At 39.6% G+C, this 18,742-nt stretch overlaps 1 protein-coding gene across 1 annotated transcript; it reads right to left on the bottom strand.

Annotated features, from left to right (window-relative positions):
- Window positions 1–2,271: 2,271 nt before the first annotated feature.
- Window positions 2,272–4,868, bottom strand: LOC119560525 (neurochondrin homolog). The gene has a single exon (XM_037874001.1). The coding sequence runs from the start codon at window positions 4,610–4,612 to the stop codon at window positions 2,441–2,443; it is 2,172 nt and encodes a 723-aa protein (XP_037729929.1). The 5' UTR covers window positions 4,613–4,868; the 3' UTR covers window positions 2,272–2,440.
- Between the last annotated feature and the right edge of the window lie 13,874 nt (window positions 4,869–18,742).

The raw sequence follows: 18,742 nt of genomic DNA, 5'->3' as shown, positions 1-18,742 counted from the left end.
GTCTTCCACGGTTCCCTCTCCAATTTCATCCATTGCTAACAAGCAATTTAGCATCTCAGCGGGGCAAATCCGCCTTGATACGGATATAGTCGGGCCAAATCTTTTGGCTATCCGATAAGCCCTTCAACCACAACCATTTCCATAAGAACACCTAGCCCATTAGCTGTGCAAAACTAATCTAAAGCTACAATGAAAATGTGCAAAATATATGATGAAGCTGTGTTTGAAAATATTTAAAGTTTATCCTTGCGCTAATAAATATCTGGAAAAAATCACCACAAAAATGCAGAAAAAAGTGTTATAAAAAATGTGAATGGAAATTCAAAAAAATGTAAATGGAATAATTATAAACCGTGTGAAAATACTCATTTTGTTTTGTTTCATGTTTTAAATAACATAAATGTTTTAAAAAAGCAAATGACTTTGACTTTGTACCAAGTTTATGCAAAAAAAAACAAGGAAGAACGCTATAGTCGAGTACCTCGACTATCAGATACCCGTTACTCAGCTAAAAGGACCAAAGGAAAATGGAGATATGCAGCAAAGCGAGGTTGAAATGCGCCACCTACCGGCGGTAGACAGATTTAAGCGTTGTGGGCGTTAGAGTGGGCGTGGCAAAGTTTTTTTTGGATCAATCGATAGGTATTGACAAGACCAATACATTTCAGTTAAAATTTTGTATCTAGCATGAATATTGTGGGCGCCACAGGCTTGGGCGGTTTGTGGGCGTTAGAGAGGGCGTGGCATATTCGCGTGACAAACCTGCGAAGCGCTCAAGCCTACGGAATCTAAATCTGAATTCCCATTTCTCTATCTTTGATATTTTCCGTGATATCTGCGTTCATATTTACGATTTTTTGAAGTTTGTGGGCGGTTTGTGGGCGTTCAAGTGGGCGTGGCAAACTTTTTTTTGAGTCAATCGATAGGTATTGATGAGAACAATACATTTCAGTTAAAATTTTTATTCTAGCATGAAAACTGTAGGAGCCTCAGTTTTGGGCGGTTTGTGGGCGTTAGAGTGGGCGTGGCACTCTGCTGAAACAAACTTGCGCTGCGTAAGAAGCTCAGGAATCTGCACGCCTAATCTCAATAGCCTAGCTCTTATAGTTTCCAAGATCTCAGCGTTCATCCGGACGGACAGACAGACGGACAGACGGACAGACGGACAGACGGACAGACGGACATGGCTAGATCGACTCGGCTAGTGATCCTGATCAAGAATATATATACTTTATGGGGTCGGAAACGCTTCCTTCTGCCTGTTACATACTTTCCGACGAATCTAGTATACCCTTTTACTCTACGAGTAACGGGTATAAAAACTTTCTCATTATACAAAAAAAAAAGTCTTTATATTGTCGGAAAAATGAACAAATTTTTAACTATACATTTTGATAATAACTGCTTTAATAGATATGGGCTTATCAATACTGTTGAAAACATATTGCTTAAATTAGAATGGGCTCAAGAAATATTGCCCTTATAAGCCAAGTTTTACACCAAATCTTTAAGTCGTTTTAATATGCAAACGCGATCTCACCCCGAGGAACCCCAAATGGGAGATGACTCGTTTCGATGAGTACTATCACATTTTAAAAACCAAACATCTGTTACATTTTCCGTGTTTCACTGTGTTACCAACGGACCATTCAATTCAATTTGTTTGTTGTTTTTGGTTAATTAACTAAACTATTAAAGTAATGACTAATATTTGACTATCCTGTGAATCACAATTCTGAAAAATTCTAACAAGAAGTTAATTAATAAAATCGATGTTCCCTTACAATGTTTAATTTTATGAATTATGTTGGTTTATCTGCATATTTCGTGGAACAAATAACACAGGGAAAAGTTGTCCGCAAAAATGTTACACGAATATCCCCCCCACAGCTGTAAGCCAAAAAGTTGTCACTCCACGTCAGCACATTATTAATTCCCTGCTTCCGCTCCGCGTTTTGGCCAAAAAGTATGGCTGCATGTTTTTTAATTAAATTTCACTTATTATTAGTATTATTTTCGGTCAGCCTTTGCACTCGTCATCGCTGTTTCACGCCAGTGTTTTATTTGTTGCTCTGAAATATACGAGTGTGACGTGTTTCCCCCGTACATATTGCCTTTGTTCGAAAATAAAACGGACAACAAAAGTGGAAACAAGCAAAAGTTTTAACTAATTCCGTTGAGCTGGCCCGAACAAACGAAAACGAGTCCGAAAACGAATGGCAAAACATTTTCATGGGGGAAGCCAAAACTGAAAACGAAATGATGTACGGATGTGTTTTTAAATTGGTTTTATTTATTTTTTTTATAAATTTAGGTATTTAGTCTTTAAAATAGAGCATATATAAAACAGAATAAAATCCATACAAAATATTTTCCATTTTTCGCTTGTTCACAAATCACACACAAAAAATGCCTCTAGAGAGTAGGAGATTGCTATGGCTTAGTCGCCGAAGAGCTTCTTGCCCAGATCCATCATCCTGTGGTTGCGGCAGACCCGCAGGGCATCGGCCTTCTTGAGCACGGCCTGGACATCCCCATTGACGTCCACCAGTTGGGACAGGAAGTCCTCGTATGCGGATTTCACATTGGCCGGCAGGGTGCCGATCTTCACCTTCTTGAGGGTCTTCACAATGCCCTCGGCCCAGCCGGACTCCAGGGCGAACTCGGAGAGCCAGGGCACCAGGGGCAGAACACCGCACATGGTCTGCATGCCCAGGAACCACAGCTCCGACAGATCCGACCAGTAGCCCTTGTAGGCGATGGAGACAACCAGGGCGGTGGGGTCGTTACTCTCGTCGATGTTGTACGCATCCCACAGGAAGCGGATGGTGGCCTGGATGTACCGGCAGATGGAGAAGTCGTTCTGCTTCACTTTCTTGGACTGCTGCTTCAGTAGCAGCAGACCCAGGACAGCCAGGTTGCCATGGATCACCAGGTTATCGGGTGTGTCCTTCAGCTCGGGCAGATTCTCCACCACGAACTTGAGCAGATTGGCGAAGGTAGCTCCATCCTCAGCCTTCTTGGGCTCCAGAACAGTAAAGTTCATCAGGATGTTGCAGAGGGCGACAATGGCACTCCTGGCCACCTTCATCTCGGCCTGCTGCTCGGGAGTCGGAACCGGGTCGGGCTCATTCATCCGCTTCAGGCGCTCAGCTCGCGGTATTGGCGGCCTCTTCCAGTGGGCAATGCTGAAGTAGAACTCCAGGGTCTCCAGGAGAGCCTCATCCTGTTTGTGGGTGAAGAGCACCCTCCTGGCCTCCTCCTCCACAGCAAAGTGGCACAAGGCAGGCAGCATGATCCTCAGCACGTCGATGGGGGCCTCACCCTCGCGGGGACCCGCTCTCCAGGCCTTCAGCTCCTGGAAACTCTCATTGGCCACCTTGAGCATGAAGGGCAGGAGTTTGTAGATGGCCGGTCTCATGGCCGTCGTCTCCTGGGCCAACCAGGAGGAAAGCACCTTCACGATGGCGAACACAAACTTCTTGTCCCTGGGATTGGTGCTATCCTTGATCTTATCCTGGCTAACTCGGGTCAAAACAGCCAGCACCTGGTTGAAGGCACCCTTGAGAGCGGTGTAGGTGGTCTGCTTCTCCTTGGCCTCCAGGTCCACTTGATCCGTGGCCATATACTCGATGCAGGCCTCCAGAATGGAGAAGCAGCAGGTGAGCAGCTCCGCCTGCTTGAAGGTGGTCTCCAGTTTCTTCTCGTCCATTTGCATGCGCACCTCGATGGCTCCCAGCTGGAGGAGCTGCAGGAAGAAGGTCTTCTGCTCGTCCATGAAGGCCCATTGAATGCCAAGCACCTGCAGAGTGGTGGCAATCAGGTGCAAAGCAGGATCCCTCTGTTTGGGACCAATCTTGGCCTTCAGGATGTCTCCACAGCCCTTAAACAAGCTCTCCGGCCAGATTTGCCCCTCCAGGGAGTTGATGACGATCTCACGACGGCAGGTGATGAGGATATCAGCCAGGATCCGGCAGAGCTCGTACTTCCTTTCCGTGTCATCGGTCTCCATGTCCAGGGCAATCCTCTGTATCAGGGCGTGGAAGGCAGTGGGATCCTCGGGCCAGGAGACCACGCCGAACTGCTTCACCAACAGGACAATCAGGTGCAAGGCCTCGTCGGTCTGGAAACTCTGGGCGGAATAGATCTGGGACATCTTGGGGATGGCCCCAGTGGCCAGAAGGGCCTGCTGACCAGGCTCATGGCTGGCGATGCTCTTGAGGCAACTGTACGCCTCGCTGACCACAATTAGATTATCCTCGTAGTCCTCGTCGTCGGCCTGCTCGACGATCTCCAGAAGCGTGGGTATCGCATCGATGATGTCCTTGTGGGTGGCTAGCTCCTCCTCCTGGCAGAAGCACGTGAGGATCGACAGGGCCACGCTCTTGTACACCAAGGGTGGGCAATCGTTGGGCAGGTCCTTGGAGACCAGCAGCTTCTTCAGGAAGGGAAAGCCAATGGCCTCGAAGAGCAGTGCCTTGCCGGCAGCGTTGCAGTCCTTGCCCTTCACCAACTTGGTGACCATAAACAGGGCCGCGAATTTTTCAGTGTCACTCTTGGTGGCCTTCAACAGGTTGGCGCACTTGCGCACGGGCTCCGGCACATCCGTCATCCTCCTGGTTTCCGTCTCTCCTCCGGGTGTGTATCTCACGGGCTGCCTGCGTACGGCCTATATATTTATCCGCTGCCTGTACCAGATACACCAGTATGTGTGCGCCGTGGCCTTCTATTAATATCTCCTCACACTTTCACTTGGCTACAGCTTTCCCGTTGGTTCTTCCTCCGCCGGATTCTATTCCTCTGGGTTCCGTGTTCTGGGTTCCGTGTCCTCGCTCGACGACGCACTCTCGCTCACTGATCGCCGCCAGCGGAAAACTCGGCTGGCGAGTGGCCTTCCCAATTTTCCAAAAGCTGTGCAGCTGGCTGTTCAAACGGGGAAAACCTACACACAATTTATTTATACACGGATCATACTCTTTACTCACGCCGGGGATCTGTCAATTGGCTATAGATAGGGGAAATATTAGGCATATTTTTTAATTCTTTTCTAATTAGGCCAATTTTGTGTAAAATGTCTCGATTGTCTGTTATTCTACAGATGTAGTGTTACCTTTCGGGTACTTTACTTTGTAGGTGCCCCTAAGGACATATTTATTATTTGTGAAAAAATAAACACAAAGTAAACAAGGGAGAACGCTATAGTCGAGTGCCTCGACTATCAGATACCCGTTACTCAGCTAAAGGGACCAAAGGGAAATGGAGATAAGCAAGCAGCAAATCAAGATTGAAATGCGCCATCTACCGGCGGTAGACAGATTTAAGCGTTATGGGCGTTAGAGTGGGCGTGGCAAATTTTTTTTTGGTCTTGTCAATACTTATCGATTGATCTAAAAAAAACTTTGCCACGCCCACTCTAACGCCCACAACGCTTAAATCTGTCTACCGCCGGTAGGTGGCGCATCTAAATCTCGCTTTGCTGCTTGCATATCTCCATTTTCCTTTGGTCCCTTTAGCTGAGTAACGGGTATCTGATAGTCGAGGTACTCGACTATAGCGTTCTTCCTTGCTTGAATTGTAAATGGCCCAAAAACGTTTTAGGGGCAATAAGAATTTGGCTGTGGGGGGATATAAAAAAAAATTTTTTTTTGAAATACATAATTTGGAATAAAATACATATTAAATATACTTTGTTCCAGAGTGGTCGATTTTTTTATTCATAATTTTCCAAGTTAAAAGGGTATCGACATTTTGCCAAAACCATTTTTTGACATTCTTCAGCCTATAGATTTGAAAATCACTTGAAGCCAAACGGATGACCAATGCATTGCTCTTTGCTCTCGACTTTTCCCTCGCCACTTTTCCACTCTCGCTCAATTTCCTCCCGCATTGCGCTCTCCTGAGCATCGTTGTTTATATTTAGAAAATTATTTTTCGTTTTTCCGACTTCGTCGTGTTTACATTTAGTCAACTGTGAAATGTTCGCTGCCGGCTGCATTTCTTCCAGAATATTTTCAATACGTATTTGCATTCTTCGCAGCACATAAGCTCCTATGTGGCCACAAATATCTATTGAAATATATACATATATGCACTGTATATAGAGGTGCGTCCGCATCAATATCCAGACATATAAATAAACCACTTCGTGCAGCGGGTCCCGACAAACAAACTCACATATTTTTATACACATAAATAATACATTAACTTAGTTATATAGACACATTGTTATACGCGTATATGGATCGGACTTTTGCATATTTAATTTAAGTGCGATGCTTTCTGCTTTTTTACTCTGGGGTCAATGAATTTAATTGCACATTGCACTTTGTTTTAAATTAAATTTATTTGTACGGCATTTATTTCAAAATATAGTCATTTTTAAATGTACACTTGCTGATTTATTGTTTATTTTTACCAAATGACACACATTTATGTTTTCATAAATTGTTGTAGCAACTTTGGTCGAATAGCAATTATAATAATTATTGATTATATACAACGGCTGAATGTTTTCTCATTGTTTTTATACCCTTGCAGAGGGTATATTGATTTCAGTCACAAGTTTTCAACGCAGTGAAGGAGACGTTTCCGACCCCATAAAGTATATATATTCTTGATCAGCATGACTAGACGAGTCAATCTAGCCATTTCCGTCCGTCTGTCCGTCTGTCCGTCCGTTTCTACGCAAACTAGTCTCTCAGTTTTAAAGCTATCGGGCTGAAACTTTCCCAAAAGTCTTATATCTTTTGCAGGTAGTATATAAGTCGGAGTTAGCATATAACCTCCTAAGCTTGGAAATAACATTTTTTTATTAGTTTTGAATTTTGAATTAAATTTTATCGGACGACTATATCATATAGCTGCCATAGGAACCATCGGAAAATTGGTGGAAAAATAATATGAAACAAATTATAGCTTCGGTGTTTTTCAACATATAACCTCCAACGCTTGGAAATAACATTTTTGAATTAGTTCTGAAGTTCGAATTAAATTTTATCAAAATCGGACGACTATATCATATAGCTGCCATAGGAACGATCGGAAAATTGGTAGGAAAATAATATGAAACAAATTATAGCTTCGGTGTTTCTTGACATATTATCTTATACTATTGGGAATATCATTTTTTGTGTTTTTAAATTTAATAATTATAGCTGCAAGGGTATATAAGCTTCGGCTTGCCGAAGCTAACTTCCTTTCTTGTTTATTATTATAATTTACATGTTTTTCTGCGAAAAACAGCTGTTTTATATATTTTACAATGACAACGCCGACGAAAAAGACATCATGCGGGCTATTTATTCTTTTGGCTTTTAATTCTTATAGCACCATCTTAGATATTTATTTGCTAATGAGCCATAGAATCTGACAAATTTTCAAAATGCTGCTCAACGACGGGAGAAATCTCTCGCCATTTTCAGCTCTTCCCACAAACATATAGCCATTAAATCTTTGGCATGGATAAGTCGGTTATTCGGTCGCCATTGGTCGTAATGCAAATTAAAAACTTTATCCATTCTGGATTATTTACTGGCACACGAAATGCAAACTGGTCTGGACCGGGATGGCCCCGCTTGTTTTCGGCGCAACAAAAAATGTGTAGGTACATATATAGGGATGCACCCGCATTGGACCCAAATCGGATCCCATGTCGCTGCTGTTTGCTTTTGTTATTATTATATTGGCGGTCCTGCCACCGACATGGGCCAAGTGGTAGTTGGATGTGGTCAGATGACCGTTTTTGGGCAAACGCGGCTTAATTGCGATGCTAGCAATTTCAATAATTGGGTTATAACGAAATTGATTAATTTTTACATTTCGCTAATTATGTGCCTGGCAAATCCGCCGCTATTGTTATTATAATAATTATAAAGCGGATATATGCTGGCCGCCCTCGGGTGTTTGTTTGCTCCCATTCTGATGCCCATCTGCACTTTGTTGCCTACTTTAAGGCGGTGTTACCGCACTCTAGTTACCTACTTTAAGGCGGTGTTTAAAATCCTGTTTAAATGGGGAAACCAAAGAGTGAACTAGAGTGAAAAGTGTCCCACAAACTGGCTACTTACTCGGACACATCACAGTCCCCTTATCTAACTCGGCACATAACCAGGAAGAGGCAACATCAACATCAATAATTGAAATAAATCGCTTGACAAACGACGTTCGGCCCAGGACCAACCAGGAAACTGAAAAACAGAGCTCACAAAAGGCAGAATAGAAAACAGAAAGGAAGCCCGGCACAAACAAGAATACTTTCTTATCACTAATCACGAGACCAAGTCGAACCAAACCAAAGAAGGAAAAACTGTCCCCTAAGTTGTGGAGGTGGCTAACAGTACACCCAGGAAAACCCTACCAAATACACTTTCCATTTTGTATATTCAATATCGATGGCCATTATACACTTTGATATATAATTAGGAAGTGTTATTATTCAAATAATGTAAGGGATTGGTTATTTCTGATGCTTATTTTATATAGCTCAAAATGGATTAAAATCAATAAACTTTACATGAATTGAGCAATAATTGCTAACCATTTTTATACCCACTACTCGTAGAGTAAAAGGGTATACTAGATTCGTCAGAAAGTATGTAACAGGCAGAAGGAAGCGTTTCCGACCCCATAAAGTATATTTATTCTTGATCAGGATCACTAGCCGAGTCGATCTAGCCATGTCGGTCTGTCCGTCTGTCCGTCTGTCTGTCTGTCCGGATGAACGCTGAGATCTCGGAAACTATGAGCTAGGCTATTGAGATTTGTCATGAAGATTCCTGAGCTTCTTACGCAGCGCAAGTTTGTTTCAACAAAGTGCCACGCCCACTCTAACGCCCACAAACCGCGCAAAACTGTGGTTCCTACAGTTTTGATGCTAGAATAAAAATTGTAACTGAAATGTGTTGTTCTCATCAGTACCTATCGATTGACCAAAAAGTTTGCCACGCCTACTTTAACGCCCACAAACTTAAAAAAATCGTAAATATGAATATGGATATCTCGGAAACTACCAATGATAGAGAATTGGGATCTCAGTTTTAAATTCCGTAGCCTTCTACGCAGCACATGTTTGCTATGCAAATATGCCACGCCCTTTCTTACGCCCACAAACCGCCCAAGCCTATGACGCCCACAATTTGTATGCTAGATACAAAATTTTAACTGAATTGTATTGGTCTCGTCAATACCTATCGAGTGATCAAAAAAAAAAAGTTTGCTACGCCCACTCTAACGCCCATAACGCTTAAATCTGTCTTCCGCCGGTAGGTGGCGCATTTTAATCTCGCTTTGCTGCTAGCATATCTCCATTTCCCTTTGGTCCCTTTAGCTGAGTAACGGGTATCTGATAGTCGAGGTACTCGACTATAGCGTTCTTCCTTGTTGGAACTGAATACTTCTTAAAAATCCTTAGATTACACGTCAGTATATATTTAACATTGTTTGCAGGAGTGTTGCAGAAGTCTTTTTCAACCAAATTTGCCCGGAAAAGTAAATCTCTGTTGCGAAGAAGCCGGTTCAAAAATAAGTAGACGAAATAATACCAACCCAATTCTAGGCTTTGATTAAACTGTTCCTAAAATCAGACCGAATTTAGATTCTGTGATTGGTTTCCAAGCCAATCGTCTACAAAACCGTCGACGTTTTCTGTGCCAACACAGTTTATAAACATCCTTATTCTTATTTTACCGATATTTGTTACGAATAAATTCACTTTCAATCAAAGGTCGCTAGAAATGCGATCCATCGTGTAATTATGACTGAAATACTTTTCAAATACTAAAGGATAAATATATAAACTAGGTAACGCGATAAAGGTATCAACTTAACTTTCTTACTTATTCGGAACTTGTAATATACTTGTATTATCGACTTCTTATTTTTAAACGACTTTAAGTATAGTTAGTGAATTTGTTTTCTCTGTATATGGACAGTAGTGATGGGCCTTAACAATTCTCTAGCTACTCAATCGAACTCACACTCGTCCTTCCGCTTCTTTAATCACACGCCGCCTTTTGTGCGAATCGAAGGAGCCTTCTGGTATCGATTTTTGGACCACAGTCCAGAGTTTGCAGAGCTGTTTCGAAATGTTTTGTCAAATGATTTTGTTTATATTTTCCATTTCATCGAAGCCTCCGATGGCGACACTTCTGCGGCGCCACCTCCTCCATCTCCCCAAACACCTCCTTCCAAAATCCCATAGATAACAATGCCAAAGTTTCGACTTTTAGCTGGCCTAGAGATCATCAACATTGATTTCAACTTTTCTGCGGGAATGATTGTCATCATCTCAGCAGCTCCACCCAGGCCAAGTTTATTTGTGGGCGTGGCTCTGGCCCAATTTACAGAGAGGAGGCCACAAAAATAAATTGTCTGTCATTACGAACTTTAAGTTGGTCAACGAATCATTTTGCTTCCGATGAGCTTGACTCCGACCCCGGCCCATTTAAGTTCACCGAAGTTGTGGAAGACGGAAATTAATCTCTATAATGTCGAAGCCACTTTATATAGGCGAACAGCTTTCATTATACTCCTAATAATTTGACAATTTAAGCCTACAGTTCAGAATGATAATATTGTACTGATTTATGTGAGCAAATATTTGTCCAATTTATTATTAACAATGGAGGTGATTACGGAACTTCGGAACTCCAATCACCTGTTGATGTTATAAATAATTCGGATTGACAAATTGGATGACCTAATCGATGCTAGTTAATTGTTTACGTTAAATGATTATCAAAATTAATATCAATTGCTCTTAGAATTAAAAAAAATCATTCATTGGAATTCAAGCATAATCGAATAAAGTTAAAAAGACTTATTAAAAAGAAAGAGGCATAAATCAGAAAAATAAGTTGGAGCTTAATTGAATTTGATTATAAATAAGAAGCCCTAGAGCAAATTTATATATTAATTAATTTAAAATTTGAATTTACGCAATAGTACATCCAAAATGAAATAATTTCCAAAATCATGGGTAAATTCTAACATACAAAAAAATTCTATAATTTTCATTTGACATTTTACAACAAAATGCACTTTATATTGTTTTGTTACGTTTTTGGAAACAATTTTGAAAAATAACAAGGAAGAACGCTATAGTCGAGTACCTCGACTATCAAATACCCGTTACTCAGTTAAAGGGACCAAAGGAAAATTGAGATATGGAAGCAGCAAAGCGAGATTGAAATGCGCCACCTACCGGCTATAGACAGATTTAAGCGTTGTGGGCGTTAGAGTGGGCGTGGCAAAGTTTTTTTTTGGATTATTCGATAGGTATTGACGAGACCAATTCATTTCAGTTAAAATTTTGTATCTAGCATGAAAATTGTGGGCGCAACAGGCTTGGGCGGATTGTGGGCGTTCGAGTGGGCGTGGCATATTCGCGTAACAAACTTGCGCTGCACTAAATCTGAAATCCCATTTTTCTATCTTTGATATTTTCCGAGATATCCGCGTTCATACTTACGATTTTTTGAAGTTAGTGGGCGATTTGTGGGCGTTAAAGTGGGCGTGGGAAACTTTTTTGGGTCAATCGATAGGTATGGATGAGAACAATACATTTCAGTTAAAATTTTTATTCTAGCATCAAAACTGTAGGAACCACAGTTTTGGGCGGTTTGTGGGCGTTAGAGTGGGCGTGGCACTTTGTTGAAACAATCTTGCGCTGCGTAAGAAGCTCAGGAATCTGCTCGCCAAATCTCAACAGCCTAGCTCTCATAGTTTCCAAGATCTCAGCGTTCAGCCGGACAGACAGACAGACGGACAGACGGACATGTCTAGATCCACTCGGCTAGTGATCCTGATCAAGAATATATATACTTTATGGGGTCGGAAACGCTACCTTCTGCCTGTTACATACTTTCCGACGAATCTAGTATACACTCATAGAAATTTTACTGTAAAATCGCCCTAAAAACAAGGAAAATTGCCCTAAAACGGGGGTCAATGGCGACTGGGTAACAAAACAAGGGCAAAATTTTCTAAAAATAGGCATGTATTGGTCTTACATTTAGGGCGATTTTTCTTAGATCTAGGGTTCATTTTCTTAAGTCTAGGGCGATTTTTCTTTTTTCAAAGGTAAATACCCTTAACATATGAAAAAATATTTTAAGTATCAAAGGCGGTATTTCTTGAAATTATGGTGAAGCGCCCTAAAAACAAGAGCAAGTGCCCTAAATATTAAAACTAATTTTTATAAAAAAATCGTGTTTGGACATGTTTGCTGGTTCTCGGCAAACATTATCTGCGGTACTTTTTCCAGGATTTTTTTTAAGGATTATTTGACTTAGTGTCCTTTTTTCACTATAATTTGAGAGGGTGAGAGAAAAGGGCAAGGTTATTATTTGGCCGCTCCACGCATGTTGGTAAACTGCTAATTAGAGTCATATGAACTGAAGAGTAGTCATTAAACAGAAATCACGGAAATAACATTAATATAAAACAACTTACTTCTTGAGACAAGTTCTCGTGGTCGCAGCGAGAATCGAACTCACGACCGCTGGGTTCGCAGTCGAGAGCACTACCGCTGCACCAAAGACGCATCACGCAAGGCGACGCGCAAAAAGGGTGCATATCTCAATTTTTCTAAGAACAAATTCTCAATTTAATTCTAAGAAATATTCTCACTAACGACAACAAATTATGTTTTATTTTACCCAATTAGACTAAATACATTAAAAAACTATTATTTCAATATAATAAACATTTTTATACCCGTTACTCGTAGAGTAAAAGGGTATACTAGATTCGTCGGAAAGTATGTAACAGGCAGAAGGAAGCGTTTCCGACCCCATAAAGTATATATATTCTTGATCAGGATCACTAGCCGAGTCGATCTAGCCATGTCCGTCTGTCCGTCTGTCCGTCTGTCCGTCTGTCCGTCTGTCCGTCTGTCCGTCTGTCCGTATGAACGCTGAGATCTTGGAAACTATAAGAGTTACAATACTGGGATTAGGCATGCAGATTCCTGAGAATCCTGCGCAGCGCAAGTTTGTTTCAAAAGAGTGCCACGCCCACTCTAACGCCCACAAACCGCCCAAAACTGTGGCTCCTACAGTTTTGATGCTAGAACAAAAATTTTAACTGAAATGTATTGTTCTCATCAATACCTACCGACTGACCTAAAAAAAGTTTGCCACGCCCACTTTAACGCCCACAAACCGCCCACAAACTTCAAAAAATCGTAATTATGAACGCGGATATCTCGGAAAATATCAAAGATAGAGAAACGAGATTTCAGATTTAGATTCCGTAGGCTTGAGCGCAGCGCAAGTTTATTACGCGAATATGCCACGCCCACTCCAACGCCCACAAACCGCCCAAGTCTGTGGCGCCCACAATTTTCATGGTAGATAAAAAATTTAAACTGAAATGTATTGGTCTCGTCAATACCTATCGATTGATTTAAAAAAACTTTGCCACGCCCACTCTAACGCCCACAACGCTTAAATCTGTCTACCGCCGGTAGGTGGCGCATTTGCTGCTTGCATATCTCCATTTTCCTTTGCTCCCTTTAGCTGAGTAACGGGTATCTGATAGTCGAGGTACTCGACTATAGCGTTCTTCCTTGTTTTATTTGTTATTTTGACGTGTTCAAAATTTATTTTTGCCTCTGCACACAAAATTGTTTAAGAATTCAATTCTTAAAACTTGCACAAAAAAGAAAAATAAATGTTGACTCTTCGTGGGCTCGAACTCACGCCATTTAGATGAGTTTGAAAGTTCAGCGCACTAGACCGCTAGGCTACCGAATTTCAAATTTCAAGGGCGATTTTCTAGCGATTTTGGATGATTTTTTGTTCTACGAAATAAGGCGATTTGCCCTAAATATGAGAAAATTTTAAAAGCATGTGCTCGGAAAAATTCACCTTAAATAATAGAAATTTTAGAAAAATTAACCCTAAAACATATTTTCTATGGCGATTTGTCCTATATTTAGGGCGATTTTTCTTAATGTTAGGGCGATTTCAGGTTTAGGGCGATTTTTCTAGTATTTAGAAAAATAATTTTATGAGTGTACCCTTTTACTCTACGAGTAACGGGTATAAACAGCTGTGCCCAAACACATGAAAGTGAACCACTTCGCGCTAAGTATTCTGCACCACCCCAAAGATGAGTTCAAAATAATCAGTCATACACGTGCAGAGCGTTGTTTTCTTCTTTGAGGAGCTTCGATTTCCCCACTTTCAGACCTTTTTAGCCGCCGAGCGTGTCCTGATGGTTTGCGAGGGCTGGCACGTGTCAATTTATATTTAAATTTAAATGCAAAAACCGAATCAGACCTCCAGCGAAGAGAATAGAATTAAATTTCAAAAGGCGGCAGCGACAACAGAAAACAATCATATTTTCCGAAAACCATCTGACTGCTGTCAACGGGTTTGGTTTACACAATATTAATGGCTGATTAATGTGAGCAAAGGGCAGCTGCGGAAAGCAGCGTAGTTTCCTGAAGGATTCAGCCCTTTAACCGTTTCTCTCGAAGCATCTTCGAAAGGATTGACTTTCGGGCAGAATGAATCTAAATGGGTGCACATGGAAAAATGATACTACATTCGATAAAATAAATAAACTATATTAAATTTATGATTTCGGCCCGCAACAGTAAATATTTATTTACCTACACGTAAATTTTCTGTTGTAGCGTGCCGAATACATAAATTTAATATAGTTTATTTGTTTTATCGAATGTAATATCATTTTTCGCAGGGTTCGTAACTGTTATAAGTTTTATTTTTAAAATCACTTTATAATAGTTATGTCATGATTTTTATTTAAAACTCATAAAATAATTGTTATTCTCTCAGTTTTATATAAAACTTGACAAATAAAAGTAAAACTCAGAAAATAAGTTTTATTTGTCAAGTTTTATATAAAACTCACAATATAACGATTATTTCATGAGTTTTAAATAAAACTCTGAAAAATAAAAATCATTGCGGTTATGTAAAATACAATGTTTAATAACGTCAGTGGTGTAGTTGGATTTTTTTCAGGATTTTCCCTTGTTAGTGATTTTTTTGTTTGAAAAAACAAAAATAACAGTTATTTTCGAACCCTGATTTTTCGTCACAATTGTTGATATCAGAAATTTTTGTTAAAGGCGCGTTCGCCACTACTTTTTACCTCGTTAAGAGGTGTTTTTTTTATATCAGAAGTTTTTTTTGCACAAGAGTTTAAGTACCCCAACACCATGACTAGGAGTCGTCCCCATATGGCTTGGCTATTGAAAAACCAAACACACAGATTCGACCCCTAATCTTAGCTGTACGCCACCTTAAATTAGGCACTGCAGCGTAGAAAAGTTTTTCTTTCATTAGTTTTAAGTAAATAAATAGATAATTCTAAAAAATGTATAAAGACTTTAATAAACTTTCTCGTTCCACTTCGGCTTAACTTTATTCAAATGAGGTATGGGTTGCTTACATTCACATTCTAATAAGAATGAAACGTCTAATATGATTATTAAACTTTTTAATAACAAGTCTTATCGCTTCAATTTCCTATTTTAATAGCACAAGTTTGGAATCTCAAGGGCTGTATAGTTTCAGATTTCAAGAGAAATCTGTCGTTTCTTACATTTCCCGCCGAACTAGCGGGTTTTTCCAAAGCGGTAGAAAAATAGATCAAGTTTCCTATTTCGATTAACTTCATGCAAGTAAGGGACCCTAAAACCATAACAGGTTTTCCGATTGAAAAAATCTTATAAGAATATTTTTCATAAAGTTGGTTTTTTTCATGTTTATTCCAATAAGTATGATATATTTCATATACGGAGCTGAAACGAGTTGCACTTTTTATCGCTTAATATCTTCCAAAATCTTTTTAGGGCAAAAAGTGTTATACATCAAAAGTTAAGGAATCTCAAGGACTATATGATTTGAAATTTTGAGAAAATAGTAAATAAGTGGTTTCAAAAAATAACTTTTTGTCATAGCTCTAAATCTATTATATTCAGACAATTTTATTATATGAAGAGTATTTAGCAAATTCAATTATCTTTTCAGAGATATATAGCACGTTTATTTAGCATTAGTTGTTTAGATACTATAAGCATTTTAAATCTGGCTTTTTTTTTTTTTTCGCTAAACTAGCGGGTTTTTCCAAAAGTCGTACAACAAACGTTTTCTATTTCAAGCTACTTTATACACCCATAGGGTTTCCAAAACCCTTAAACTAAGATGGGATGCATACAAACCCACAAACAAAGGGACAAACATTTTCATTTTGGGAAGAAGAAGAAAATCTTGTTTTTTGAATTACTTTTGAACGGGACAACGGATTTCAACAAATGAGGTGTCATTCGCCGCGTATTCTCAGTAAGAATAAAACTAGCTAAACAGCCGGGGGCTTTTATCCCCACCGTATCCAGCAGCTCCAATTTTCTAAATTTTTACTTTTACACTTTCACCGCTTTTTCTCCCAAACAAATCAATATTTCGAAAGTCTTGGTATGCAATCTTCTTAGTTTTTGCGATACCTTTCGATTGGTGTATCACTGTAGTAGTTGTCTTCGCACGCTCTCTTGCGCGCTTCGCCACAACGTGTAGTGCCACAGTGATATGTCTTTATTTTGTACACCTTTAAAATACAATATTGCAGACAAATCAAAAAATTTTTACTTAAAAAATGCCTAATGATGCAAAATATACTCTTAAACAAATTAATCCTTAATTTTCAGCATTATTTTTGTCGTTGATGCACTATGAACAGTACAATCAAGTATTCCTTGCGCTCTTTTCGGCGTATGAATGAATTCACGGACATAAAAATATAAAATATAATAATACACTATTAACATACATGTAGGACAAAATACGAACATTCAACAGACGAGTAATAACACTATTTAGTTGCTAGCTGGAACCATATTATTCATATAAATATAGGCAGTAGGCCGTTAGTTGAAATTAAGTGATGTAGTCTATTATAAACATTACAAAGTACTTTTAAAGTTTCAATCATGGCGTAATTAGACCTAGAATGATTTAAAACTAGTGGGCGACCTCGTTCTCGGGTCTCCCCACTTCACCATGAATAAGATTCCAAATTAACGTGGTACCCAGCATAGTTCAATCTAAATTTATTTCAAATTTTTCATTTAAGCTTTGATTGTTTGCTTATAAAGTAAACCAAATATTATCGAATGGGTTCCCAAGAAAGCCAACTGATAGTGACAATATATAAGTGAAAATTGAATAGGTACTGAAATTCTTTACCTTAAATTTATACACTTTCAGTGTGTTTTTCAGCGTGTGCTGTGGTTCGACACCATCCTATAGAACTTTTGTAATTGTGGCCCCATTGTTCACTTGAGTTGTGCGAGCAACAAGAGAAGTGGCGAAAGTGAAAGCGGTGCGATGGGAAGTTGGGGCCCAGGAGTCGGCAACAAATTATGCAAATCCCCCTTTGAATGGCTTATCCTTCATGAATTTATATCGAAACGGAAAGCCAATGACGACGCGGCTTTAAGGCCTCGGCCATTGGAACAATAAAAGCTCATTTGTTGCTATTATCATTTCACTAACAAATAACAAATCATCGAGCAAACCGACCGTTACCCTTGGAAGTAAGGTGGTGTTTTGGTCGGGAAACCCGAAACGTGTTCACCTCAATGGCAACAAGAACAGCAACGGCGGACGCACGCCGAGCCTGCAGAAACTGCTGCCAATAAATTCTGTTAATAAACCAAAAGTTGTTAATTTAAATGATTTATATCTGGAGAGGAGAAAGCGAGAGGGAGTAAGGAGTCGCAGCGGAAGTGGTTTTGGGGAGGCCCAGTGGGCGGGTCGGAATTCCTCCCAGAAGCCAGGCCAATGCGCTTGTTATTGCTGAGCCTCAAAAATTTTCCTAATTCGGCATAACCTTTTGGGCCGCCCAACAGGACCAGAGGGCGCTATTTGCCCCCGTTATTTTGCCTATATACACAGAGAAAAATGTCAGCATTTATTGGGAATTTAATATTTTTATTGCTGTCTTATCAGTGACACCATAATATTACTCTAAAAAAAGGAAGAACAAATTTGAAAAATGTAAACATCTTGTTGAAAATGAACTTGATTTTGATAATATGAGTGATTTTTTGTGAAACGTATCGAGATTTTCCTTATGGTCTCAAAACGTTTTCATATTTTTATCACGATATTATATCATTTATATATTAATTAAGAAAAAAAAATGTATCCATTTGACAGAAGCAAATACAAATATACAAAGTCTTAACCAAAAAAAAAGGCATCGCCATATCTTTGATTTTGTCAAATGGATAAAATTTTTTAAAATCCTATACAAATGGTATAATATTGTGATAAAATATGAAACCGTTTTGGGACCATAATGAAAATCTCGATACGTTTCACAAATAATCACTCATATATAGATGAAATGCAGTTTAAAATTGTCCTTTTACCTATTTCCATTTAGCATCAAAAATTACCATAGAGCTCTTTGTTGAAGTTAATTTTGTTTTTAATAACAAGAACCTGTTGCAAATTAAAATAAATGTACTACTAAGGAAAGAACATAGCTTATAAACATATACAACAGTTTCATTAATATCCAATTTGCTGATGGGGTTTGGTAAAATGAAGGTTATTGTTTCTATAAAAGGTATTAAGCCAAGCTAGAAAGCAAAGGTCGCGGGGACGAAATGATATATATTTATGGTAAAATAATGAATGAGAGTTAAGATGCCAATTTTTTTGCCGTGCTTACCTCCGCATCCCGTGACCTCCGCCTGATCCCA

The sequence above is a fragment of the Drosophila subpulchrella genome, unplaced genomic scaffold, assembly GCF_014743375.2.
Source record: "Drosophila subpulchrella strain 33 F10 #4 breed RU33 unplaced genomic scaffold, RU_Dsub_v1.1 Primary Assembly Seq354, whole genome shotgun sequence".
NCBI classification, from domain to species: Eukaryota; Metazoa; Arthropoda; class Insecta; order Diptera; family Drosophilidae; genus Drosophila; species Drosophila subpulchrella.
This window is presented reverse-complemented; position numbering and strand designations above follow the sequence as displayed.